The sequence below is a fragment of the Dryobates pubescens genome, chromosome 14 (genome assembly GCF_014839835.1).
Source record: "Dryobates pubescens isolate bDryPub1 chromosome 14, bDryPub1.pri, whole genome shotgun sequence".
Classification (NCBI taxonomy): Eukaryota; Metazoa; Chordata; class Aves; order Piciformes; family Picidae; genus Dryobates; species Dryobates pubescens.
Genome location: NC_071625.1, coordinates 21,134,705 through 21,160,807, shown reverse-complemented (window position 1 = coordinate 21,160,807; position 26,103 = coordinate 21,134,705). Strand labels below are relative to the sequence as shown.

The 26,103-nt window shown below is 38.2% G+C and overlaps 1 protein-coding gene across 2 annotated transcripts in view; it reads right to left on the bottom strand.

Annotated features, from left to right (window-relative positions):
* Positions 1–26,103, bottom strand: part of ADCY8 (adenylate cyclase 8) — a 110,813-nt gene that overhangs the window by 8,041 nt on the left and 76,669 nt on the right. For both annotated transcript variants that reach the window (XM_054167521.1, XM_054167522.1), the window contains 7 exons: positions 24,898–24,998; positions 18,812–19,013; positions 14,945–15,034; positions 13,330–13,502; positions 10,730–10,811; positions 6,886–7,044; positions 3,161–3,307 (listed from right to left, as the gene is read on the bottom strand). In XM_054167521.1, coding sequence (XP_054023496.1) covers positions 3,161–3,307; positions 6,886–7,044; positions 10,730–10,811; positions 13,330–13,502; positions 14,945–15,034; positions 18,812–19,013; positions 24,898–24,998 — 954 coding nt within the window. The remainder of the gene's footprint in view (positions 1–3,160; positions 3,308–6,885; positions 7,045–10,729; positions 10,812–13,329; positions 13,503–14,944; positions 15,035–18,811; positions 19,014–24,897; positions 24,999–26,103) is intronic.

The window sequence follows — 26,103 nt, the reverse complement described above, 5'->3', positions numbered from 1 at the left end:
ATACACCTGCTCTGCTCTCAAGCTGAACATATGCATTTTGCTTCCAAGGCTTTATTGAGACAGTAGGCACTCTTGGCAAAAAAACATCATGAAAAACAAGTGACATCATGCAGTGTCAGTCAATAGCTACATGGAAACATTACTAGTCCTGAGACATCGTACTTGAAATGACTTCTGGTTCATTTTCCATGGGTAGGATTACTCACTGCAATTGTCCTGTCTGGCATATCACCTTTCAGATTGCTTAGACAGAGTAAACTAATGGCATGACAAAGCTGGAAGTAGGTTAGCAGTCAGTGGGGAATAACATAATTTCATTTACTACTCGTACCAAGAACATATCTATTACTCAACTAAACACGTCTGGGACTTAATACAGTCCCTAATTAGGTCCTTTATTAATTACAGAGCAGGTGTTAGGGGCCTGAACATTATATTGTGTTAGGGTTTTTGATGAAAACCCTGTCTTTAGTAATTGCCACACAGCAGCAATGGAATTTTCTTGTGAAGATTATATGAACATGCATGATGAAATATCTGAAGTTAATTCATAGCAATAGGCTTTGCATTAAGCTTGAGCCACAGTCAAATTAATCAGATCTGGGAAGAAAACTAAAAGTATTAATCAAGAAACATGCTGACAGCTATGCAAGATCTCAGAGATAAGCAGCAGGTATTTATACCTATAGAGAAAGCAATGTAGAAACTTAGCAGGTGACAGAGTTCATAGAGTAGTTTTATTTGCTACTAAAATGCACAAGGTTGCCCTGTGAATTTCTCTGCTTCCCACTACTAATTTTAGTATCTGACCAGTTACATGGATAAGCTCCCAACTTTGTTGTCTCATGGAGTGTGGTAAGCTTAACCCTGGTCTTTTTTTGTTGGTCTTGTTGGTTTTGTTTGTTTGTATGTACGCTATGAACATTCCCCATAAAAATGCCCAGGATGAAGAAGGATGAATGTGCAGTTAAAACCCTGATCTGGGCTCATATCTAGGTTCTAGCTACTGGCTTGGGAGCAGGCAAGTTTGCTTTTTAAAAACTGGAGGAAAGTCAATTACACCAATGGGCCTTTGTTTTCCACTTATGAAGATAACATAACATTTACCAGAGGAGGAAGTTGAAAATGAATTCTTCAAAACTTAGAGGCCACAGATATTTGCCACTCAGGATGCAATAACAAAAAAAAACAACCCAAAAATTTCCCCCCTCATTGCTTCTTCTCAGTTGTATACCTTTTGCTTGCAACTTTTCATCCAGCACCTTCCTGTGGAGCCCTGTGTAATACTTGCTCTTCAAAGCTAAACAAAACCCAACCCCAACCTAAACCTCTAGGCTAGATCCTCAAAGAGAGACAGGTGTTTCAGCAGGGCTGAGGTAGAACCACATACATTTTTAATAAAAATACACCGATTCTCAGATCTTCATTCAGCTGTATTCTAAACCCTGGAGAGATCTGAACTCTGCCAGTGGTTTTAGTTTTCTGGAAAAAAAAAATAAATAAAAAAATAAAGGTTTTGTGTATGCTTAATCTATGGGCAAAATTCTGGCCCAGGTGCAAAGATTAAATATGCCTTGTCTTCTTTCCAAAACTGAATCTGAGTGCTTCTGGAACAGAGAGCCACAGTGACAAACGACGTTATCTTTTTTTTTTTCAAACCACAACCTCAGTGGAGTTTTTCCTTCCTGTGTTAGACAATTGCTCCATGGTTACATAGCTCACATGGGATGTTAAACCCAGATCCAGCTCCTTTTGAAGGAACAAAATCTGTTTTCTTGAACCGCATCTAAATTTTAATCTGACAAGATGCTCATCGCTTCTTAAGTTGATGCTTTACAATATAGAAGCAGATTAAATACTTCCATGGGATAAACAGATTCAACAGAACATAGGTTTATTGGTTAGGATTTTTTGCTGTTGATCAGTGGTTTCTTGCTCTATCCCTGTGCCTTCTCCCCTGCTGTCCAGTTTAGTACTACTTGCCTTGCTCAGCAGAACTCTGAAAAGGAGCTCTTTTTCTCACTTTAAGTATGTTCTCCAAAATTAGAATCACAGATCAATGGTACTAGCAGCACCTCCCCCCCATTCTGGTCTGGGACACAAAGCAAATCTCACTCTTAAGAAGAGATGATTTAAATTCTCTTTTTGCCACTCAGGGAATTCAGAAGAGCTACACACCCCTGTAAACTGCTTGCAGTTTATAGGTTTAATTTCCCCATGCTTGGGTGTTTTGGCCTTCTGCACCCTTTCTAGCTGCAAAGTTTTTTTCAAAGCTCTTGTTTGTTCTTCCTTTGTCCCCTTAATTCCTCTTGGGCTCATTGCAGGACATTATACCACATGTCTAAGCTGCCTTGCTAACTAGCTGACAGAGTATCCAATACAATCTATGCAACTTGTTCCTGGCTTCCACTTCAATTTCCAGTTTTTCTTTGCTTCTACCTGGAAATAGCAATGTTGGAGATCTGGCTTTTCTTCTCCTGTTTATCTTATCATCTCCACAGCTTCCTTTCAGAATTTTTAACTGGACAGGATACTCACATAAATTATTTTTCTTCTCTCTATCCTTTCTATTTGTTGGAGTTTGGGTTTGTTTGTTTGCTTGTTTGATGTGTTTAGTTGGTTGGTTGTGGTTTTGCTTTGTTTTTGAATTCTGCTTTATCTCTGAATTCCTCAGTAAACCAAGGAAGCAGTAGTTTTACTTCATTTACCTCTGTATAACATACCTGAACAGACAAGTTTCCTGAATTAATGTGTCACCATCTCTCACTGTCTGCCCAATGTTTGCTTCTGAACTTTGTGCTTCACGTTTAACTTGATACTGTTCTACTGTAACACTCATTGAGTCCACGCGACCAATGTCATCAAAACAACTTTATCTATTTGGTTTTAGACACTACTTTCCAGAACTGTTGCAAATATCTTCCTAGTGTATACCAACTATTGATTTGCATCTCTGTGTCACCAAGTCATTCACACCAAAGTTTGGTAAGAATAAGTACAGAAAAGCAAAGTAAGCAATTGTAATTGGAGTAAAAAAAATAAATTAGACCATTATTGAAAGCAGAACAGTTACTAAATCTAGTAATTTAGGATGACATATTTGGTAGGTGGTAACTCATCATTCAAGCACTACCAGATTTTCTCTAGTAGCTATTATTACCTCATCGAAGTCTGCAATGATTTCATTCAGCAAGCGCAGACATTCTACTCCCTGGTTATTCATCTCGGTCTGGGAATAGAAGTCAGCAAATCCAGGAATAGAAGCAAACATCACACCAACAGCATCATAGGACTGAGAGTATAATTCCTAAAAGAACAGTGAGGAAAAATGAGTGGTAATATAGGGAAGGAAACATAACTGGCTGCAATTAAAATAGGTTTTCTTCTTTTCTCTCTGTCTAATAGCTTAATATCTGAAGTTAGCATTAGTGTAAAAAGTGTTAGCCAAGGTCAACAGCAGGAGGCTGACAGCTCTCATGTTTTTGTCACTGATTATATGCAGGGTTAGACCTTTCTTTGAAAGCCTGCACTTTCTCTTTCTGAGGTCAGGGGGCTACAACGGTGAAAATGAAATAGAAATTTTCAGTTTGATTTATATGTGGAACCACTTGAAGAAATGAAGGATTGATTTGCAAATGTGAATACCAAAGAACTGACACTTTTAGGCAAGTAAAAGGAACTTATTGATTATTATTTGTTAGGTCTTGTCTCATAAATATTTGCAGTTGACAATATATTTCTAAATTTGTTGATTAACAAGGAACAGATAGGACTATTTAAAAAGTCTAATGTGATATCTGTGCAAAAGTCCTTTCAGTTTCCCATTTGCTGATGGATAATTTATACTTGACACTACTGTATCTCATTCCAAGTTTGCTTATTCACAGGTTTGCAGATAGCCTTTATTCTGTGGTATCTGTGGTTTTACTGAGGTAACTATGGAGCTATTTGGTTGCCTGGATTTGAAAGAATACCTGATATTAGGGTTTGAAAAGAGGGAGAAACAGAAGTGAAGGTGATAATGGAGTTACTAGAAAGAGAAAGCAGTTTACAAGGGAGCAGACAGAGGAGACCATGAGGATAAAGTAGCTCTGGGATAAGCTTCCACTTATGTTGTTCACTTAAGTCCCTCTGGTACTGGATGACAGATTTATTTATGGATAGGTCTCTGTCACCACATATGTAAACATGAGATCAGTTCTCTGAATTAATACAAATGTTTAGGAATAAAACTGATTACAACTTTAAAATTGTCAAGGACAATGACAAGTCCTGGCATGCTTTTCTAGTGGCTAATACACCACAACCATATGCATTCCCATATACCACAACCATATGCATTCCCTTTCGTGTAATTTTTTCCTCGCTTCCTCGTCTGCAGTTTTACACAATGACAGATATTTTCATTTCTGTTCTGAGGCTTGCTTTATGACATCCTGATCTGGATGCATTGATTCACAATGTTCATGAAGGCGTGCTTTAGGCAATCTTAATTCTTTGGTCTCATGGTAAAAGGGCTTACTGCTGAACACCATATACCTGATGTGAACATCTCAGGGTACTCTTCTTTCTGCCTAGAAGAGCATCCCAAATCCCTTCTCTGCACTTTACTACACTGATAATGCTCCTTCTTATCTAGAGTCTTTTAACAACACATCCTAAAGGAAAAGTGGAAAAAATCTGTTAGTTTCCAAAGACATTGCAAAGCAAATATCACAATTGGTTCCCTTCCTACCCTTGGATTTTCTTTCCCTGAAGAATGTCTGTGGGGTCCTGGAAGCCATAAGCTAAGGACACTCTTACTCCCTGTCATAGGTACAGAAAATGTAATAAACACATTACATACACCTGGATGCTTATAGAAGACTGGACAATGTGTGATAGGAGAAGCATATACATATTTAGGCATACTCTTTCCTCAGACCAGGAAGATAGAAAACTACTTGTCTGAGCCTTCAGCTGCTTCATTTTTCTATTTTTGGTAAGAAGCATCATGAAATAAATAACACATCCATGAGAAAACCTTTACAGTACACATTTGGGAACTCATTATTTGAGAGCGGAAAAATTAACTTAATGGCCAGACATGAACTGCAGGATTGATTGTACTGAAATCTGATAGATGTTACAGACAGACAGCTCATGCATAAATCATCCCCAAGCACAGTCACTTTGGGAACTGCCTTACAAAAAGCAGGGGTGGTGGAATTGAATCCAGTAGCAAATTATTGAAGCATCAGCTGTGATCCACAGGGCATCTGTTTGCTTCTGAAGACTGTTATGCATGTGAGTGTATACGAACGAATGTGTAAGAGATGACATCCATTCCTTCAAAATCCATAATGCAGATATGCCAGGATACACTCATGGTTGGTGTAGGGGTCTGCTCCTTTGTAATGAAACATTTTAACATGGATGCTTTCATACATAATTTTTTTTCATATGTGAAGACATGTTTTTATGGCAGTTTAATGCCCAGAGAGTGCAAAATTCCTCAAGAGGCTGACTTCTAAAGTGCTTTTTCTTGTAGCTTCTCACTGTGTTATCCTTCCCTAGGTGATATTTGAAATCGCATCTTCAGAACAAAATTACTCTCCATTGTGCAGCCTAATTCACCTGGCTATATCTATTTCCAAAATGTGCAGCCAGAAAAGAGTACCCTTGATTCCTTTTTGTTGTGCAATGAATAGATATGCCAGCTCTGGCAACCTGTCACCTCGTCATTGTAAGAGAGACAATTCCAATGCCAGATGAGAACATTCCAGTTTCATCATACGAGAGCTTTTGTTCACAGATAATTTTGTAATATGCATTTTCCTTATTTCTGATAAGGAGTAAGTGACATGCTGCTTTCAGGAATAAATTCTGGATTTTCCTTCATCCTCTCAGCGACCTCTCTTCAAACTCTGTTTTAGGAATACCCATTATCAAGTTTTACTGTGGGCTGCAAACACTCTTTAAAACACAGCCACAAATGCTGTTACTGAAATAGGGTTTTTATTAACTGCCCCAAAGGGTAAATCCAGTGGCAATAATGTCCTCTTGGGTCTGGAGATTTGAGAGGCTGAGGTCTATTGTAGCCTTTTGCAGAGATTCGTTCCATAGTAACTACCCGAGTTCTAATACTTCTGCAACATTGGGCTATCTTAGGGTTGCACAGGAATTCTGTTAAATGCCTGTTAAATTTAGGAATACCAGATTTTCATAGACTCATTGGTTGAAGTGACCTCTGAAGATCATTTAATACACTTTCACTTGGAGCAGGGTTCCTTGTTCAGTTGCATGTTGAATATCTCCAAGACTGGAGATTTCACAACGTGTCTGTGTCCTGACGAAACAAGGTATTTATTTAGATTAATTTTGTATCTATCAGATAAAAAATCTAACAGATACAAAAATCCAACCTTTGTATCTAACATTTTTTTGTCTAATTACCTCTTGTCCTTCCATTTGCACACTAGAGAATAACTCGGCTCTGTCTTCTCTATAAACATCCATCAGGTAGTTGCAGACAATTACAAGATCCCTCTTTCACCCATTTCCTCCTGAATTTGAATGAGCATAGCTCTCTCAACCTCTCCTCGTATGTCATGTGCCTCAATCCCTTAATCATCTTGGTGGCCCTCCACTACTAGACATGCTCTAGTAGATTCATGTGTCTCCTACTGGGGAGCCTGAACACGGAAATACCTCTCCAGGTGTGGTCTTAGAAGTGCAGAACCCTTTAGTTTAAACCACAAATTTTTGGTCACGTGGATCAGATGCCAAATATTGGCAGTGATTGTTTAATGAATCCTACCTAAAACTAAGTTCTAATAGTTTCCTAACTGAACTGCTTTTCTCTTGCTAATTAGAGAAAATATCACAAATAAAGCTGATACTGACTTCATTATCCCGATCCTTCTCCAGAAAGTGACGGGCAACGTGACTGGGTAAAATATTCCGTAACATATTTTCATTGTGCTCTCTTAGCTCCTTCATTTCATTGATTTCTTCTTTTGCTTGAACACGCCACAGAAAATCCAGCCTTGCTGTGTATTCAAGCTGTAGTTCCAGGAAGAAAGAAAAGAAAAAAATAGGCAGAAATAGAACCTGACAAAGTAATAGTAGACATTGCATTGTCATCCCAGCAGGCTGCTCCTGCCATGTAACAGCCTTCAGTGCTGCTGAAGATCTTCAGCTCTGAAAGACTCTGATTGCATTGCCAGAAAAAGAGATTAGTACTTTGCTTTGTGTATGGTTAATGTCTGTAGAAGAATCTTGGGCAAAATAACATTTGTCATATTGCTGCTACAGTCATTGGCTATAAAAGGTCAAAAAATTAATTTCCTTTTAAGCACCTCTTCATTGCCTAGATATTGGGAGTTAGATAGGAGATAAGGTATTGGAAGATAGTTGTATTGGTATGAAGCATGTTCCCCTTTTCATATGTGTTTTCACATGAAATGGCTTCCATGAGAAAATAGCACAAGAGTCATTCAAAACACTTTGCACAAGAGGTTAGTTTACTTCTCAAGGATAAGCATCTTTCAGCAAAACTACACATAAAAGCCCAACACACTCCCAAAGACAACTTTCAAATCTGTGGCACAAAAATGAGGTACTTCTACTTTTGGTACTTGCAGGTATTTAAGTATTTTAAAAGACAGAGAAAGATGTGTTATTTGATTCCCCCACAAATACTCTGTTCCTGACATACTGTGGATCCAGAATCCACAATCAAACCTATACAGCGGCAGCACCTAATACCCTCAACTACAAACCAAAGATAAATGTTTTTCAGAGCTGTAAGTGTACACATATGTGGTGTGCAGAGTCATATATATAGAAATGGCAGCTGTCTGCTAGCTGAAGCAGGGAACATGCTGAAACATCGCATTGCTTGCCTGAGAGCCATGTGCCAGCACATGGTCAAGACCAGCACTGCCAGAACATTTGGGTGTACTACACTGAAGGAGAGCTTTAAGCAAATTTTAAGACAGATGATACTCTAGGTTGCACAAGGGGTGACTTATTAAGCTACAGCCTTATTGAAAATGATGGAAATATATCTGTGTGCAGTAAACAACAAAGGAAAATATATCTGTGAGATGCTCTAACCAGAGAAAATAATCACTCAGCAGACAGATGAATTTTACAATTGAAAGAAACAATTGATCTGCCAAGGGTGATGGGATTAAGAAAGTGGTTGGGATACAATTTATGCACCAAGGTGAAATAAAGGGCAAGCCTGAAGTGGGTGGGAGTGACTAAGAGGGGATTTAGGCATTGTTTAGTGATTCATCTTGTTCACATTTTTCATTACCAGCAGTCACCAGTGGCAAATTGTTCAGAAGAAAATGAAAAGCACCTTGCAAGGGAGCTTATAAGTTGATTGTACTCCAGGGAGCTTTCCTTCCTAAAAGCTAAATGTGACCCTGGCTTGATATATATACTTCCAAAGTTTGTATGCAATTCAACAGTGATTTCCTTGCCTTTTGGATGCTCTTGCCTTTATAAGCAATTATTCTCTTTTCTAGTTCACATATTTTGATCTTCTGTTTTGTGCTTATTAATTCCCCGAATTTACTGCAGAAGGCAGAGCCCATACCAGATCATAACTGATTTTTATCTCTACCAGCTGACTAAGAAGGCAACATTGACTATAACTTCACAAGGAGTTCCAAAGGAATATTACAGATTGGTTTGGAACAGGTGGAAACCAAACAGTCAGCATTTGCCTACACCAGAACATTTATATGGTGCAGGCAAGATCTAGACTCAGACCTACAATCTAAAGGAACTAGAATGGATATTGACCTCTGTTTTTTAAGGCTTTTTTTTTTTCTAATGTTGAATTGAGTTGGAGGGATCAGAGGGACTGAGTATGCTGTGGGTAGTTTTATTTCCTCTTTGCAATTGTCAGAGCCTTCTCTTTTAAAGTCATGGCAGAAAGTTTCATTCAGGGTTAATGAGCTGTTCATACTATGTGTTTTCACTAGAGATGTATTTCTAGAAAAGAACACTGTAAAGGGTATTGTATTCTGGTAAGTTTTTAAGGGTTAATTTATAGTCATATAAAATACTATGTCCAGTTCTAGGCCCCTCAATTTAAGAAGGACATTGAGACTCTTGAACGTGTCCAGAGAAGGGCAATGAGGCTGGGGAGAGGCCTCGAGCACAAGCCCTACAAGGAGACGCTGAAGGAGCTGGGATTGTTTAGCCTGGAGAAGAGAAGACTCAGGGGAGACCTTATTTCTGTCTATAACTACTGGAAGGGTAGTACTAGAAGGAGAGGACACAGTCTCAAGCTGCACCAGGGGAAGTTTAAGCTTGAGGTAAGGAGAAAGTTCTTCACAGAGAGAGTTGTTAGCCATTGGAATGTGCTGCCTAGGGAGGTAGTGGAGTCACCATCCCTGGAGGTTTTCAAGAGGGGATTGGACGTGGCACTTGGTGCCATGGTTTAGTAGTCATGAGGTGTTGGGTGACAGGTTGGACTTGATGATCTTTGAGGTCTTTTCCAACCTTGGTGATTCTATGATTCTATGAAAATGTTCTACTTAAGTAATTAAAAAGGTAAAGCAGTAAATGAACACATTTTATGAGAGAAAGTCTAGCCTTAACATTTTCTACAACACTTCTTTCATGTACTTTTTCCACAAGTTTAGTTTGCAGAAAGTGCTCTAAAGTATGTATTACCTGTATTTAAAAAAAACATAAAATTATATGTGATTCTAGATTAAATTGAGTTTCTAGTAGGGAATTAGTCTATTTAGCCTGATGTCATGTAACAGTAACACAACTGCTTTAAATCATAGGTTTAGCACGAGAGACCCTTGAAATTTATTGGCTGAAGTACAGGTAATATTTATTCTTCAACATACTTTTGCAGTTTGTGAAAAGCAAAGCTGTGCTGTAGGGCAACTTTATTGGACTTACAGTGCTTCCCATCAATTTAGAATATTGATGTGAGGTTTTCTTCGTGTGCTCTGGATAACATTTTTATAACTTCTTTGTCAGTTGACATTTATATAGACACTTTTCAGTTACCATTATAATAAGAAATTAAACAATACGAGGCGACATTTTTGGCACTGCCATTAGGTACTGTTAAATTGGCAGAGTGGTCACATGAATCATTTGGGAGAACATCCAAGAGTTAGCACATCTCAGAGACCATTTCCAAGGGTAGTTTGAGTGCAGCCACACTGCTTTACGGAAAAAAGGAAGATTAATAGGCCTGAAAAAGACTGGGCTTTGCTAACAGGTCTCTGCACTGAAAAATACTCTTAAACACTTCAGACCAGACTTTTGTATGTGACAGACATTTACACTCAGAATTGTTATCCTGAAGAGTATTGCCTGGATTATGGCTAATCCTTGCTCTACCTAAAGTCCTTCAGTGCTTTCTTAGTACTTATTCTCACTTTAGATGATTCCGTATCCTTAGATTTGTATCTTTGTATGTTAAGAACCATTTGGAACCATTACACAAATTTGTTCTCTGCTTATTTGTTGCATATTTTCCTTAAAGAACTTCATGTCTTGATAAAGATATGCCAATGTACATTGTTTTCCATCAAATGTAAACCTGGGCACAAAGTGTACTTCATCCATTACTTCCCCTACTTACTCATTCCTCATTTCCTCAAAGTGAATAAAAAAGCAGCTGGCATTTTGAATGTAATCATTGTCACATCCTGTAATTGCAGGTGATACAGGGAATGGTTAAAGCAAATGTTTGCATTACCTGTTGGCCATGATAAAAAACAGCTAAAAGGAAGATTGCCATCAGTAGTAAAGATGCTTCCTTTGTACCCAGGAAGTCTGTGCTGAAAAAAAAAAAAAATCAAAATAAAACCAAAATTATTGCTGTGTCAGTACTGTAACAGTTCAGAAGCTTAATTTTATAATGCACCCTGCTACTTTTTGTTGTTCTTTAAAACATGTCCGGTATTTGAAAACATAACTTATCAATAATTAGTTCAAGAGAACAGGAGTGTAACTGGAGTGCTCACTGTTTGGAGACAACTATATTAATTAACTAAATTGCAGCCTACAGTAGGTACACAGAGGGTGATGATGTTTCTCTTTCTAATATGATATGCAAGGTGCATGTCAGTCAGTCACTTTTCCTTAGAGCCTGGTAAAAGGCCATGAACACCACAGTCCCTGCAGAGTACAGGAGATGGGATCTGTATGGAAAAAGAAAAAAGTGAGGCTGGAGGTGGAAAGGGAAACTTAGAGACTATGAAAGTAAATGCACAGTGGATGGGCCTGGATGTAAAAGACAAACCCTAAAGCAGATGCTGAAAGTTAAATATCCCTGTATTGCAAGAAGAGTTCAGAGAATATGATTGATGAGTTAAGGAAGTGGGCATGGATGAAGAGGATTAAAAATGGCAAACTAACTAGGACTGGTTTTACTGAGCCACAGATAGAAGCACAGAGGAAAAATGTCTGTCTGTCATGGCAAGTAAAGGGAACTTTTGCAGACAGTAGGGAAGCAAAGAAGATAAGTCAAGAACATACTATATGAGTAAAATCTGTACGGAATTGCTGAGACGCTGTGTGTGGAGCATGAAGAAGTGTGACAAAATAAGGTGAAGGGAGTCTAGAGCAGTCAAAACAGGTTTCCAGTAAGAGGAGAAAGTACAGTTATGTGGGAAGATGTCAAAACTGAAGACGATATCTGTAATATCATAGAAGATTACAAAGGAATGTTCTTCAGGGGAAAAGACAAATGAAAAAGCTGGGGAACTGGTAGGGTGTAAGGGAATAAGAACTAAATTTGGAGGCAAATTGAATACGGACACTTGGCAACTATTATGTTGAAGGGAGATGAGGAAAGTTGGGGAAATAATTAAAAGCTGCTTAAAGCTTGAAGTTATGAAAAAAATCTAATAAAGAAGTAAACAAGGAGTGGAAGTTGGAAGAAATTTTGGAACACTCTTCTATCTATTTTGAAATCTGAGAACAAACCAAATTCTAGATCTGGAATCCATTTTGAAATTGTCCAAGATAAAACCTCACATTCTTCAAGAACCCATTGCAGACTGGCTAAGGGCAATAGCCTCAAAGGTCTTAGTTATGAACTCATCTGTGACATTGTGATAATGTAGCTGTAGCCACAAATATAGGAGCTAGATGAGTTTCATAGGGAGCTGTAAACCCTTTTCAGCTAACTGCATAGCTAAGAAAACTGGTTAAGTTTCTTGGCACATAGTCTTGAACTTCAGCTCACTAGTGTTAAAGATGAAGTTCAGAACCCTTTGCTGAGTGTCAAGCATCTCGACTGAATTCCTTATGTCCTGGGATGTTGGCTGTGCTAGAGGGTATTCTTGTCTCTCTCCTCCAGTTCTGTTATAAAAGTCAATAAAGAGTTTCACTGACACAGGGAATAGAAACTACTCTGTATTCTCTAAGATTCTGACACAAGGCAGAATCTTTCTTTGCCATGATTTATTAGTGACAACAATTAGAGACAATGACCATGATTTCTACTTTCAGTTACTTAGACAAAGTATTGCTTACTGCCATTCCTCATATTTGCTGGGGACTGTTGTGATTATGCTGTAAGTCTAATCATTAGTCTGTAGGATGATAACTAACATTAGGAAAAGGAATTGCGTGCCAAATCTTTAGTGCCTTGCTATTGTAGAAAGCTAGTAAGGAAAGATGCATGCAGAGACATACTTTTTGTAAGGATGTGGCTGTTGTGAGAATTAATTGTACAGCAAACCCACACTTTTATGCTGAGGATTTTCATCTTGCACATGCTTAAAGGCAGAAGCAATTACAATACTAAGTTGATCAAATTTCAAAGACTGAAAAAGTATTGTTCTGAACGGGCTAAATCACTGCTGCTTTGGAGTCAATTATTGCAACACTTAATGCACCTCTGACCCTGTAAATTACTGTGGCTCTTCTGCCATCCTGTTCAAGTCCTCTTCCTGGGAAGGAGGCCTGGAAGGATGAGCCTGTTAAAACTCTGCCCCTAAAAAATAAGTTGTTCACTCCTGTTCTCTTAAGCAGAGGTGAGAATTTCAGTCAGTACCTCTGATGTTTTCAATCATAGAAGCAAACAGTGTAATGCATACTTTTAGCAACTTGGATAGAGTATGGGGGGGAAAAAGGCAAATGCTGCCCAACATTTAAATACGCTCATGAAATGAACACTTTGATAAAAAAGCCTAAGAAAGAATTACATTGTTAAACTTTCTGGATTAAGCATTGTCTCTTTCAACCATCACTCTGTACTTTACTCTGATGATATCCAACACACGCATATTATGGCAAGACATGACCTTATTAAAAAGCAGTTCCTAATGAGGTCTGTAAAACACTTACTCTCCATTGTGGTTAAAGCTGTCATATTGCAGAAAAAGGGAAGCATAAATGGTCTCAGTCAGCAGAGAATAGATTGCAATCATGATGAGAAGCACTGCCAGCTTCAGGACAGAGTTGAGACGAAGAAATACTGCACAAGTCACCATTGCCAGTACACCAGTGAAGACAAAATACTGAACAGAAAACAGCAGTGGTTACTTTCAGTGAGCAGTGTCTGCATATTACCTCCATCAATATATGCATAAATGATCAAGTTATCAGCAAAAAAATAAATTGATGTGGACTTCAGTACTCAGCTAAGTCTTCTTGGAGTACTAGGCACTTTGAAAATAAGGATTTGGTTAGAACAGAATGTGAAATTACAAATTCTCTGTATTGCATGGCACCTCCATGTTAGTGGAACTCCTCTGTGCCTTTATAGCATTTTCATTGTATTAGATGGGAATGAGCATTCTACATTCTATAAGGAGGAAAGGGTGAGATGCTGTAGTCATTTGCTAATGAAAGGTCAACTGATAGAAAAGAATATATATTATTTTGAATTCTCAACTTTCATAAGACTCACATTAATCAGGGTGAGAGAATCATATTCCTGCTTCAATCATAGGATCATGGAATGGTTTAAGTTGGGAAGCAGTTCCCACCTAGTCCCAAACCCCTTGCCATGGGCAGGAACATCTTCCACTAGATCGGCTTGCTCAAAGCCCCATCCAACTTGCCCTTGAACATTTCCTTTTCCCATGCCAGTTGCAAAGAGGATAAAACAACATTTGGCTATTTTAATTTTTGAAAAATAGGTCTAGATAAGTTACATTGCTCTCTTAAAATGTGATGCCTGAAAGTTTTATTCATATCTAATTTTCTGATCTCATAATTGTCTCATTTTTCTCAATGATTAGTCATCTGTCAAATGCAATCCATGCAGCCGATACTGGATATAGAGAGCTGCTCAGATTTAAAATAGCAACATCAACGCCCACAGTCCAAATGCAGTTTAAATTAACTCCTATCAGACAGCTTTGGGAGAGACAGCATTCATTTTTCTGAGTACAGTTTTTCTTTCACACACTTCCTCTGTAGCAACATCTACAGCCCTGCAATTTGCTATGCACTGCTGGCAGTGTCATGACACCACCATATGACTTTCTAAGCAACTTATTTCTTTTAGATACACAAGACCAAACCATTGATATTTTTGCCTGCTTGCTCAGCATAGAGAGGAGTTTTTTTCTCCTCCAAATGTAAATTTTAATAACTGCAGCTGGTTTTGCTGTGTAAGGAGTATTACTCTCTGTTAACTTCATACAAAGTCAGCAGTGTTTGATTGCACTAAGTTAATTGTATTATTGCTGGATGTGTTTCCAGGATAAAGGTTCTGTATGAAGTTCAAAGGTTGAAACTTGGTTGTAATGTCCCCTTAGACCATAAGATTAAGTTCTTCTGTAACCCGCCTCTGCTCTTTCTATCAGCTGATGGATCAGCAAAGGCTCATTTTCACAATGTTGTTGAGTCATCTGAGTTGACTACCAGTACACAGATCACTGATTCCAGGTAGTGGTTGCCATGTAAGCTTTGTGGATCTGTGCCTCAGGTTCAAAAGCACCTTCAGAAATACCTCGGGATAGGAACAGATGTCTGTAAAAGATGCAGATGAATTGAATGTCTGGTTCTTCAGGGCTACTGGTCTGTCAAAATCACACCATAGCTGTAAAGAAAGAAAACAAAATAAAGGCTATGTTCTGCATTCATGACTAAGCACTTGTGCGGCTTTCTGGGTTCAGGGATGGAACTGGCTGAGCTGCTACTCTCCATGCTAGCTCACTAACTGACACCAAGGACTAAATGGACAGCAAGAAGATATACTGTGGATATGAAATAGAAAAGGGGGAGCTATTCATGCTACAGTCATTCAGCATCTCAGGGGCCTTCCTATGCTCTCTTGTTGCCAAAGTAGAAAGATGAGATCTTTGGGGAGTTTCAGAGGTGTGATAATGCACTATGCACTATACAGAAAATTAATAAATTGGGAGGATAAAACCAGTTTGAATGTGTGCCCTTGTTTGCATACAGGTTTTTTCTTCTATGTTGCTATAGACAAGATCTTTCTAGATGCAGGACAAATATTCCATGGCATTACACAGAGTTGGCTTGTGCCAAAATTTTATGTGGCCCTAGGACTGCAAATGTGATTCCTAGAATGGAAGGGAGTAAAAAAAATCATTCATGATGCAGTGGTTTTGAGAATGCAATGCTTCCTTTTTCTGTTATGACTTGCATTAATTTCAGCGGTTTCAAAACAAGTGTGTTAAGTATAAACAAAATAGCACGGTTGAGTTCCAATACATCATGGCCTTAGAACAGAGGGAAAAAAAGCAATTAATGGTTTCATATTTTGACAGTTAAAGCAGATGGAACCTCCTGTTACATATATTAATCCAATCTGGATGTTTATACTAGGTCATTTCCTCAGCCTTGTATGTACAAACTAGTTCCTCTGTCTTTCTTTCCAACAGAGTAAAGAGTATGTTTAATGAGGCCAAAATTCTTATCATTAAATTCTAATGAATTTTGAATGTGGAACTCTCTTGTTTGCTCTTTCAGCAATCCAGTCATATTTGCAATGCAGCAACATTGCCCAGGGAGGTGATGGAGTCATCATCATTGGAGGTGTTCAGGAGGAGACTTGATAGGGTGCTTGGTTGCATGTTTAGTTGATTAGGTAGGTTGGACGCGATGATCTTGAAGGTCTCTTCCAACCTGGTCTATTCTATTCTATTCTATTCTATTCTATTCTATTCTATTCTATTCTATTCCATCACTATCTAGGCTGTCTGTGCAGGCCTCTATGATAAGAGATAGTTCATGGTACCTTCTGATAGTTCATGAGGTTGTTACAGTTTGAAGGAGGAACTTTAACCTAGTTCCTGACTGCGAGGACTGAAAGTAAAAGAAATTACCATTGGATACAAAAGTAAAATAATGATAAAGGCTACATAATTCATTGGATTGCTAATGGGAATATAGAGCAGAGGCCTAAACAGTTCTTTCTCTCTTGTCTCTTGTTTTGTCACTTCTGCTTGCAACTTTCCTCTCTCTCTCACTCTCTCTCTCTCTCTCTCTCTCTCGCTCTCTCTTCTGTTGCCTTGCCAGGGAGATCTCTGTTTTGACTACTGTGTGAAGTAACAGGAATGAGGGAAGGAGTGAAGGAGGAGGTGAATGGTCCCATGGATCCATTCAGGGGGGTTGAGGAATTTCTGTGTTGTTTATAAATTGTAAATCATAGAATCAGTCAGGGTTGGAAGGGACCACAAGGATCATCTAGTTCCAACCCCCCTGCCATGGGTAGGGACACCTCACACTAGATCAGGCTAATATATATATTAAAAAAAAAAATATATATATATAGAGTACATATATTGTATATTTTGTACATATTCATTGCATTCCATATTTCTAGATTGTAGTTTGTTTGTAAATATAGCTTTATTTGCTTTCATCCCAAACGGAGCTTGTCTGGCAATTTATTTTGGGGGGTTGTTTCTCCAAATTAGTTAGGGGGTAATTTTCAACCCACCACATAGGTGTACATCTGGTCTCTGCAGGACACGCTGCCATGAGAAACACTTTGGGTGTCTTTTTAAAAGACCATCAGAATCAGACACTTTATTCTCACTTTATAACAGCAAGATGTAAAGAACCACAAGACTCATTTACCAGCTTGGTGAAACCAAAGCCTTATGGCTCTCATCAGAAAGCATCTGAGTCTTAGTCCCTTCCAACTGGGTGCACCTGAACTCAGTGGATGCAAGTCTAAACTGCATTACCGTTCTTAAATGCATGCAGGTCCCTTCTAAGCAACCTATTATTATGGCAGAATTTTGACATGCAAAATAATGAGGTTAAATGAAAGTTGTGATTCCCTGTAGATGTCAGGACTCAGTGACTCAAGTCATTGCCACTCTAAATATATGACAATAAACATTTTCCTCCATAATAGAAACCCACTAATATGATAGCAAAACCCCCCATTGTATTCATTAAAGTGTTTTAGGATTAGCCATCCATAAGATTGCAGTGGACACAGTCTTTAAAAATTTCAAGAACAAGAACCAAAATATTTCACACACATTTTGAAAACTCTAAATTCTGCAACACTCCTTAGTGATCTACACCATAATGTACCTCTGTTCTTATCTTCAGGAAGTTTTCAGCCCTATTGAACTTCCTGTAGTTTACTGTATTTATATTTTCTGTGTAAGGATAGCAATCAGTGGCTATATTTTTCTTTCTCTAACTGTCTCTCCTATGAGTGATTGAGTCATATTACTAAAACCCAGACAGATGTTGAGCCCTTGCATATTGGTGACCTGAATTCAATCATGGAAGAACCGCAATAAAACTTAATAAGATCTCATATCTGTTAGCAAAAATCTGTAAGTGAAATACTCCATATTTTTCATGGCTCAGGCTTCAACACCTGCCAAGTTGTCTGACATGATAATCTGTCTAATTCACGTAAAGCTGTCTCATATTTCTGGAGACATCAGGATAATCAGGGGCTTTATGGTATTTGCATAGCAAACCCCACTCTTTTACCCTGTGGCATTGTATAGAGCCAGGCCCACAGTATTTGATGATCAAATTTTTTATCCAACCACAGCTACTAAGCACAGCTTGGTAAATATCTTTCCTCACAGAAATATTGATAAACTTTGTCTAGATTTGTCGCAATTTAGAGTCTTGGAGATGCGTAGGTCAGGAGCCAAATCAGACAACACTCCCTGTGTAGGCAGTAGAGAGAGAAAAATCTCTTTGTTAGGACCAGTATGATCAAAATAAATCTTTGGGGATGCTTTTTTTGTGTGCACTGACTATGAAGAAAGCTGAGAGTATTTCAGCTAAGGTGAAGCCAGCTTGAAAGGGTTTGTGAAACCACTAAATGAACAAGGCAAGCTATGCTAGAATTTATACTTTCTAACTTCTTTTTATATGCTGTGGTTATTGGCTCAGCTTGACCTGCTCAGTCCTTTCTTTGAAGGTATTATAAAATACTTTGAAGGTATTATAAAATACCTTCAAACACTTGTTGAAACTTTTCTCACTTTTTTAGTAATCTAATCAATTGAAGAACTGTGAGATGAGGAATTCAGTATCTACAAGCATTACTTGGACTGATAGTCCTGAAGAAAGTATATCGGCATGTGAGAAAATTACAAATGGTCCTCAAAGGGTAAATATATTGAACAGAAAGTAGCAAAAGGGTTTTAGAAATAGATGATACCCATGAGGGAGAAACAATTAGATTTTTCAGAAATACACAGTTTAAGTAACAGACTGAATGTCCTTAAGACGCTGTACTTCGCACATTATATTTAATCATAGCTGGCTTGTAAACAAGGTAGATAGCAAGTCCTGTACCAAGCTTAATAATTCATAAATCATCCTTTCCTGTATAATATTCCCTGGTTCCCTATAAGCTTACAATATTGATGATGGCTCCAAGAAAATTAATCAGGATGGATGCAAATATAATGACGTTCCTGGCCAGGTAGGTCTCATTAATCCAGCAGCAAGTTTTCCGGAGCATTAAGGGTAAACATTTGTAATCCTCTGCTGTAGTGATTAACACGAGAGCGGAGTGCAGCATAATCAGAATAGAAAACTGAATGACCATTGGGATCACCCTGGGTAGAAAAAAAATAAATAAAAAAGAGAGCTCATCATTAAACTTTGATACAATACAACCGGTAATAAAAATAAATGTGCAAACAGTTAAGACTATGAAAAATCAATTGTTGCAAATCTGAGACAATTAGTCTATGAAAAATCCCAGAGAAAGTAAATATTGATTCATGTCCCATGGGTCTGCTAGTCCTTCACATAGATTCTTGATAAGAACCTGCTATTTAAAAAACAAGCCAGAACAAGAGGACACAGTCTCAAGCTGCGCCAGGGGAAGTTCAGGCATAAGGTGAGGGGAAAGTTCTTCACTGAGAGAGTCATTAGCCATTGGAATGGGCTGCCCAGGGAGGTGGTGGAGTCACCATCCCTGGGGGTGTTCAAGAGGGGATTGGACATGTCACTTGGTGCCATGGTCTAGTCATGAGGTCTGTGGTGACAGGTTGGACTTGATGATCTTTGAGGTCTCTTCCAACCTTGGTGATTTTGTGATTGTCATTGCCTCTGCCTGTCTGTATAGATTCTGAGCAGCATGAATGTCCCTTCTTCTAGGTCTCAACTGTCTCTTAAGCTTCTTTCAGAGAAAATCTATTCAGCCTGTAGAATGCTGATGACACTTATGTATGAGGTGGTTCCTGCTCTAGTAGCCTAGCTTGGGGCAGTTTCACAGAATCATGCAATCACAGAATGTTAGGGGTCAGAAGGGACCTCAAAAGACCATCTAGTCCAAACCCCTGCCAGAGCAGAATCACACAGAGTAGGTCACAGAGGAATGCATCCAGGTAGGTTTTGAATGTCTTCAGTGAAAGAGATTACACAACCTCTCTGGGCAGCCTGTTCCAGTGCTCCGTCACCCTCACAGTAAAAAAGTTTTTCCTTATGTTCACATGGAACCTCCTATGCTCCATCTTGCACCCTTGTCCTGTCATTGGACATCACTGAGAAGAGTCTGGCTCTATCCTCCCAACACTTGCCCTTCACATAAGTGGGAGTATACGCGGGGAAATAATGGCCATGTGGAGGGAAAACATAAAGAAAATATGAAATATAGGTGTCACATTGAAAGGGATTAAAGTACAGAACTGCACTCCTGTATGGTTTAGCCTACATAATTTAAGATATTATCTTTTGCAAGAATGTTCTGACCTTTGACACCTTAATTCAGCTATGATGATAGAGGTTCATATATATTAAATCAGATGCTGTTTCAACATTTACATAAATGTTATTCCTTTCTGATCATCCAAGCAGACTTTCTGGGCCAATGACCCTAATTTATCAGAACAGAACAACATGCAATTTACTTCAAACAGTCTTGTCTACCAGTACTAAAATTAATAAAGGTAACACATAACTATGATAAGGGTATCAGATTTTGAAAACAGAATGCAAGCCTCAGGATAATACACAAAATGCAGCTTGTAGAGCTTCTACTCTCAGAACCTGTAGATTGATGAGACTTGCAGTGTAGGCATCCAGACAAGATAATGGGTTAAACAGATAACAAACATAGAACAAGGCTGCAGTTTTCCTTTGGGAATGTATCTGGGCTGCTATAAGTAAGATATATAAATATGTATAAGAAGATTTTATTTTTTTGCCTCCCAAACTATACTACAAAATATTTTGGAATCAAATGTGACAAAAGAAAAAAAAAAATCAAAATGGAAATTCTGTTCCCTAATGAATTAAGATAAATGAAAGCTTCCATGTGGTAATAATAGCTTTGATGCTGTTCTGATGATGTCCCATTGGTACGAAATGTGATCTTAGACTTGTGTCAATATTTCACTCCAAGATTTGTCAGTTTTCTGTGTGGCCTGAATACAGGATAAAGTGGATCTTCCCAAAAGAGTCCAATCCTTTCCAGCAACTTCACCCAGAGGTCAACAGTGCTTTTGAGGGGAGGAACAATGTAGCCAGTAAACACTAACAAAATAATGAGGAAAGAGTGACTGGAGCAGAAGCCACATGTTTCATCCTGTGTGGCTAAGAATTTCATGGGAAAAGTTTTAGAATTTTAGAACTTTCTGAAAGAAGACACAGTGCAAAAATGCCTTCAGAGCAGCTTCTGCCTGTGAAAATACACAGAAAGCAAAGAGACAGACAGTCGACAAAGCCAGAGAAATACTGGAACATGCTCATGAAGTACCAGTTGAGAGAGTCAAGTAGACTCATCAAGAGAGATGGGAAGTTTAGGTTGCAGCTATCTCACTGCACAGCAATCTTTTGGATTTACTCAGATCCACTGATTGACCTTTTTTCCAGCAGCTATACTATGAACCCATGGTATAGACACTGACACCTATGTGAGATAAATACCATGTATTCTGCAACAGTCTTCTTGCTTTCCAACAGTATTCAGTGTTCTGCAACAGTCTTGCTTTCCAAAGCCAAATGACCAAGATCCTCTTTGGAACTGATAGTTTCTATCTATATCTCAGATATATATATAGGCAGTCTATGTGTAGGCTAGATGTAGCCTAATAATTCTGCAGACCTAACCTGACCCAGCTTTTCAGAAAGATTAGGGTCAAGCCTTAAGAAGTCAGACATGAGGACACTAAACAGGAGTTCTTATTCTGAACTGCCAAAATCTGCATGTAAGATCCAGTGCCATTGAATTAAGGTACTATAAAGGGAGCTTCTAGGGACCTAAGCCTGAGATGCCAATCTAAAAGCAGCATAACCTGTTTAGATGCTTGAGATACTTAGGTGCTTGAGATACTGTGGCCTTGTATTTGCTCATAATATAAATATAGGCGACAAAAAAATTCTTCCACTGCAGCTGCTTCGTTGAACATTGATGTGTCTGTCTCTTGTCTATGACTGCTTGAGATAAAAACCAAATCTGCACTAAGACTTTGTTGGCACCATGCTGATAGTACCCAGTACAGCAGAAGACATAGTCAAGGTTAGAGGAAAAGCAACAAATGGCCATAATATTCTTCTGTCCATGAACCTCTGCTAGAACTATGTTCCTTCTTCACTCAAAAAGAGATTCAAGACAAAATGCTTTTCTTTCTAGGGATTCCCTTACTGTCAAGATTGAATGAAATTTGAAATGGAGATTTTGCCTTTTCTCTTCCTTCACAAGAATAAACTAGTGAGAAACTGACAGAAATAGGAGCAGTTCAGCAGTTTACTCCAGTATGATCTATTGTCCATCTGAGCATATAGGAAGTTCATTGTAGGAAATTAATCTAACTCCCAGAGCTCTCAGATGGAAAAAGATGAATCACTCCAAGATTGGTAGTTTAACTTAATGCCTTCATAGAGGATAATTACAGAAGAAATATGGCATTAATTTATGTCACTTGAAGCAATTTCTCCAACTCAATATTTCAAAGAATGATAACTATTGCAAAGATTTTTAAATTCTGTGATGTACCTGCTCTGTCAGAGAAACATATGGATGGATCAAGTATTTATCCTGTGGGAGACAGGTATAAACTGAGATAAAATTCTGAAACTCCCATACACAGTGAATGCAATAATAGAAAGATTATCCTTCTTTAACACAAACTAAGGCAAACAATATGGGAAACTCCCTGAATTTCCTCAGTAGGATATGTTTTACAATGATTTAAATAGTATTTTCATTCACCCAATTTCCAGAAATCCCCCAGAGACTCAGCTCAGAAAAATGTTCAAACATGTACTTAAACAAATACAAAATTCCATCCTTGTTTGACAGAGCTCTGAAGCATTAACTGAAAGACACTTAAATGCATTAAGTTACCACGAGCAGTATGAATCACAGTTTGCTAGTTGTTCCATGGAAATTCTGTCCTTGCTCTTCCACTGTGGTAGTTTACTTCTCTATTATCTACTAGAGGTATAATAGATAAGCATGCAGTTTTATCCAAGAGTTTCTGAAACCAAACCCTGTCTAATTTTGTCTAGTTTGCTCATGTGCTTATAACCTCAGTTGTCTTTGAACTGGAACTTAGAAGTTGGAACTTTCCAGGTTATTTCAGTGTGGTTAAGCATAGTGAAACACTCTCATCCAAACCCCCTAATCCTCTTATTTTAGGGTTGCTCACCTGTTGACCTCTGCTCATTTAATAGGCATGTTTTTTAAAGACTGAAACATTGTTTTAAGCAGCATATCAGAACTTGAAAAACAAGAACCTGAAAAAACAAAATTTGCCTTCTTAAGTCTTGACAGTGAACTTCAGCTCCTGCAAAAATACAAGAGCTACCATAAATCACCAACATGAGTCCAAATCTCCTCTGACAAAAGCGATAGTGGTAAATATCCTGTCCATAAATATATTCCTAGGTTCCAGCAATCAACTTTTAAGGGTATTCTTGAGGCCAAGGTTGAATAATTTTGTTTTAAAACCTCTTCTGACCTTATTTTGCAGGAATTTATGTAATCTTTACTTGAACCTATTTGTATTTACAGTCTCTTCAACATTCAGTGACAAAAAGATCCATAAAAGTACAGCTGAAGTGCAGGGAAAACCCAGAAGTTTACAGCGCAAGATGAAAGCCAGACAGCTCTAGGCAGTGTGGTTATGTGACTCCTTCTCCCTTCCCTAGTTCCCATGGCCCTAGACATGCTCATGAGAATGAAGAGGGGTGAATGTGTGCAGATAGAATTATTTATTTCCCTCCCCTGGTATAGCAGTGATTGATAGGGCAGCAGAAATCTTTTTGGAAACCACAATCCATTAATATGATCTATAAATCTTCTTGTACATACTGAGGGGAAAAATCCCAAAAGATAAAATAACAGCTACCAGAACTGAAGAATTTTGATTGCACATTGGGAAAAGAACTTTAAAAAGCAAACAAACTAGTATTAGAACACTACAGCACATAAGGAAGAGCAGAAGGTCAGGGACTACTCAGAGTACCTTCTCAGCTGGAAACTGTGAAATACATGGAACACCTCTGCTGCAAGAGCACAGTTACCTGCCTGTGGCTAACCACCATTTGGGTATTTTTAGGTATAAATGTGGTGAATAATGTCTTCAAGAGACAATCCAAGAAATGTTGCTGCCTTACTGTAACAAAAGAAGTGTCATATTTCTTATACAAATACTGTATTTTCAAGGTTTTTCTTCATGCAGCTATAAATTGAGGTTCATATGAGTGTTAGAAACCACCTGAGTGCTATGGGCATCTGAGCATCTCATTTTAGCACTTGCTCTGCCAAAGATTAAATGCGACCAGGGGCATGTTTTAGTGACAGTTGTGTTCTGATGGCTCTGCTATGTTGCTAGAAAACTGATCATAGATCTTGTACACACTCTGGTGTTATCACTATTAAATAGTAGACAGAAATTCCAATTGAATGTTTGACTGGGTGAAATATGTGGACTCAGAGGTCTCAGCTATGTCACATTTTTGTCACATTGATAGGAAGTTGTTGCTTGGTCAGACCCAGACAAAACCAGAAGTGAGAAAAGATCTATTAAACTACCTCCTTGCTGTTTCTTAATGGCACAAGATTGCTTTACCCAGCTGAGTAATACAGGTCATCAGCAACAAAGAACAATACAATTTTCTTATGTAGCATGTTAGAAACAAAACCAAACCAGCTCCTGATTCCCAAGGTGATTACCAGCCATTCAGCAAAGGGGCACCATTATAAGTCTGGATAGTGTTTTGTTCCAGTGCTGGAAGCAGCAGGCTATGTTGTATAAAACTTTTGTAACCCAAGGTTCTTGCTTAAAGAAGATTCTGTTTAGCAACTACAATGTAAGGTAGCAACTATAAAGGTAGCTAAAAATTGGGGAAAAATGTGGGGGAAAAAATTTGAACACTTTGGGAAACAAATAGAATTTCTTAGTTCATTCCACATCAGCCCTAGAAATAGTATCCTGCTGCTTCCCCAGGAGCACCTTCAGATATAGAGAAATATGTTTCTGTATTTACCTGGAAGAAGGAAGTAAGCTTTGGATAGCGGTGATAAATACAAGAACAATAAATGCACACACCAAGTTTGATTTGAATACTTCATCCCGCATTTGAGAATACTAGAATAAAAACAAAACAACACAAAACAACAGAAGAGTAAATTAGCTGTTAACCCATGCAGAAGTTTCATAAAGACTGATGCATACAGGAGACATTGGAAAAATTAGCAGGATGAGCTAATAAATTAAGATACTGGAATTTGTTCTTAAAAATTAAACACAACACATAAATCATTAACAAGCTGTTAAAATACTTTGTCCAAGAGAGAAAAGTTCTACAATTTGCAACACAAAGTCTTTTTTTTTACTTTGTTGCTTCTGTGTCAAAATTATTTGCTTTAAAAATCACCAGGTATCCATTAGGAGCTTGTGCTGCTGAGTAGAATACTAAATATTTAATAACCAAAGGGACCAGGGGTTTCCTCACCTGAAGACAAACTCTGAAGTCAGTTGTGACACTGCATGCATGATGTTATAGAGAAGTCTCCATACTTGCCAAGTTGAGGCCATTCTGTTTTCTTGTTTTTACTTTTTTAAAGAAAAATATGTCATTTGGGACATTCTGTGGCTATTCTGGATGCAGGTCATGATCTCTATACTCTTAACTTATCCAGAGGCTTTGCAGAAACTCGGCAATATGGACATTATCCAAAGAGAAAATGAAGGTATTATTATGCAAAAAGATCATTTGAGGTGCATTGTTATAATAATTTATTGCAAAAGTGTTTTTCTCCAGCATGTGAAGCCAATGAAAATGCTACCAGGTTCCCTTCCTATGGGAGCTACCAAGGAAAGGAGTAATGGTGAATCATGGTGGATCAGTTGCAGTGGAAATGTTGCCCAAGTCCTCAACTGGAATGTACTACTTCTAATTCAGTTAAATTCCAATTGCTTACAGCAGATGAAGACTGGTCAATAGACGTATTTTCTTCACCTAAGAAAAGATCCCACAGATGCCTGCCCCAGCCATATTTCTATTCTGAATACTAACTCTATTTGATTTAATTTCTTTGCAGCTTTGAAGGCATTAAAAGTTATGTGTTCAGAGCAATAGGAAATTAGAGTCAAAGATAACAGGTATGAGACACTTTCTGCAGCAGTTTGGAAATAAGGCAAACTGCATTTGAAATGCCTAGAGAGTGTTATGATTAAGAAGTGAAACTGA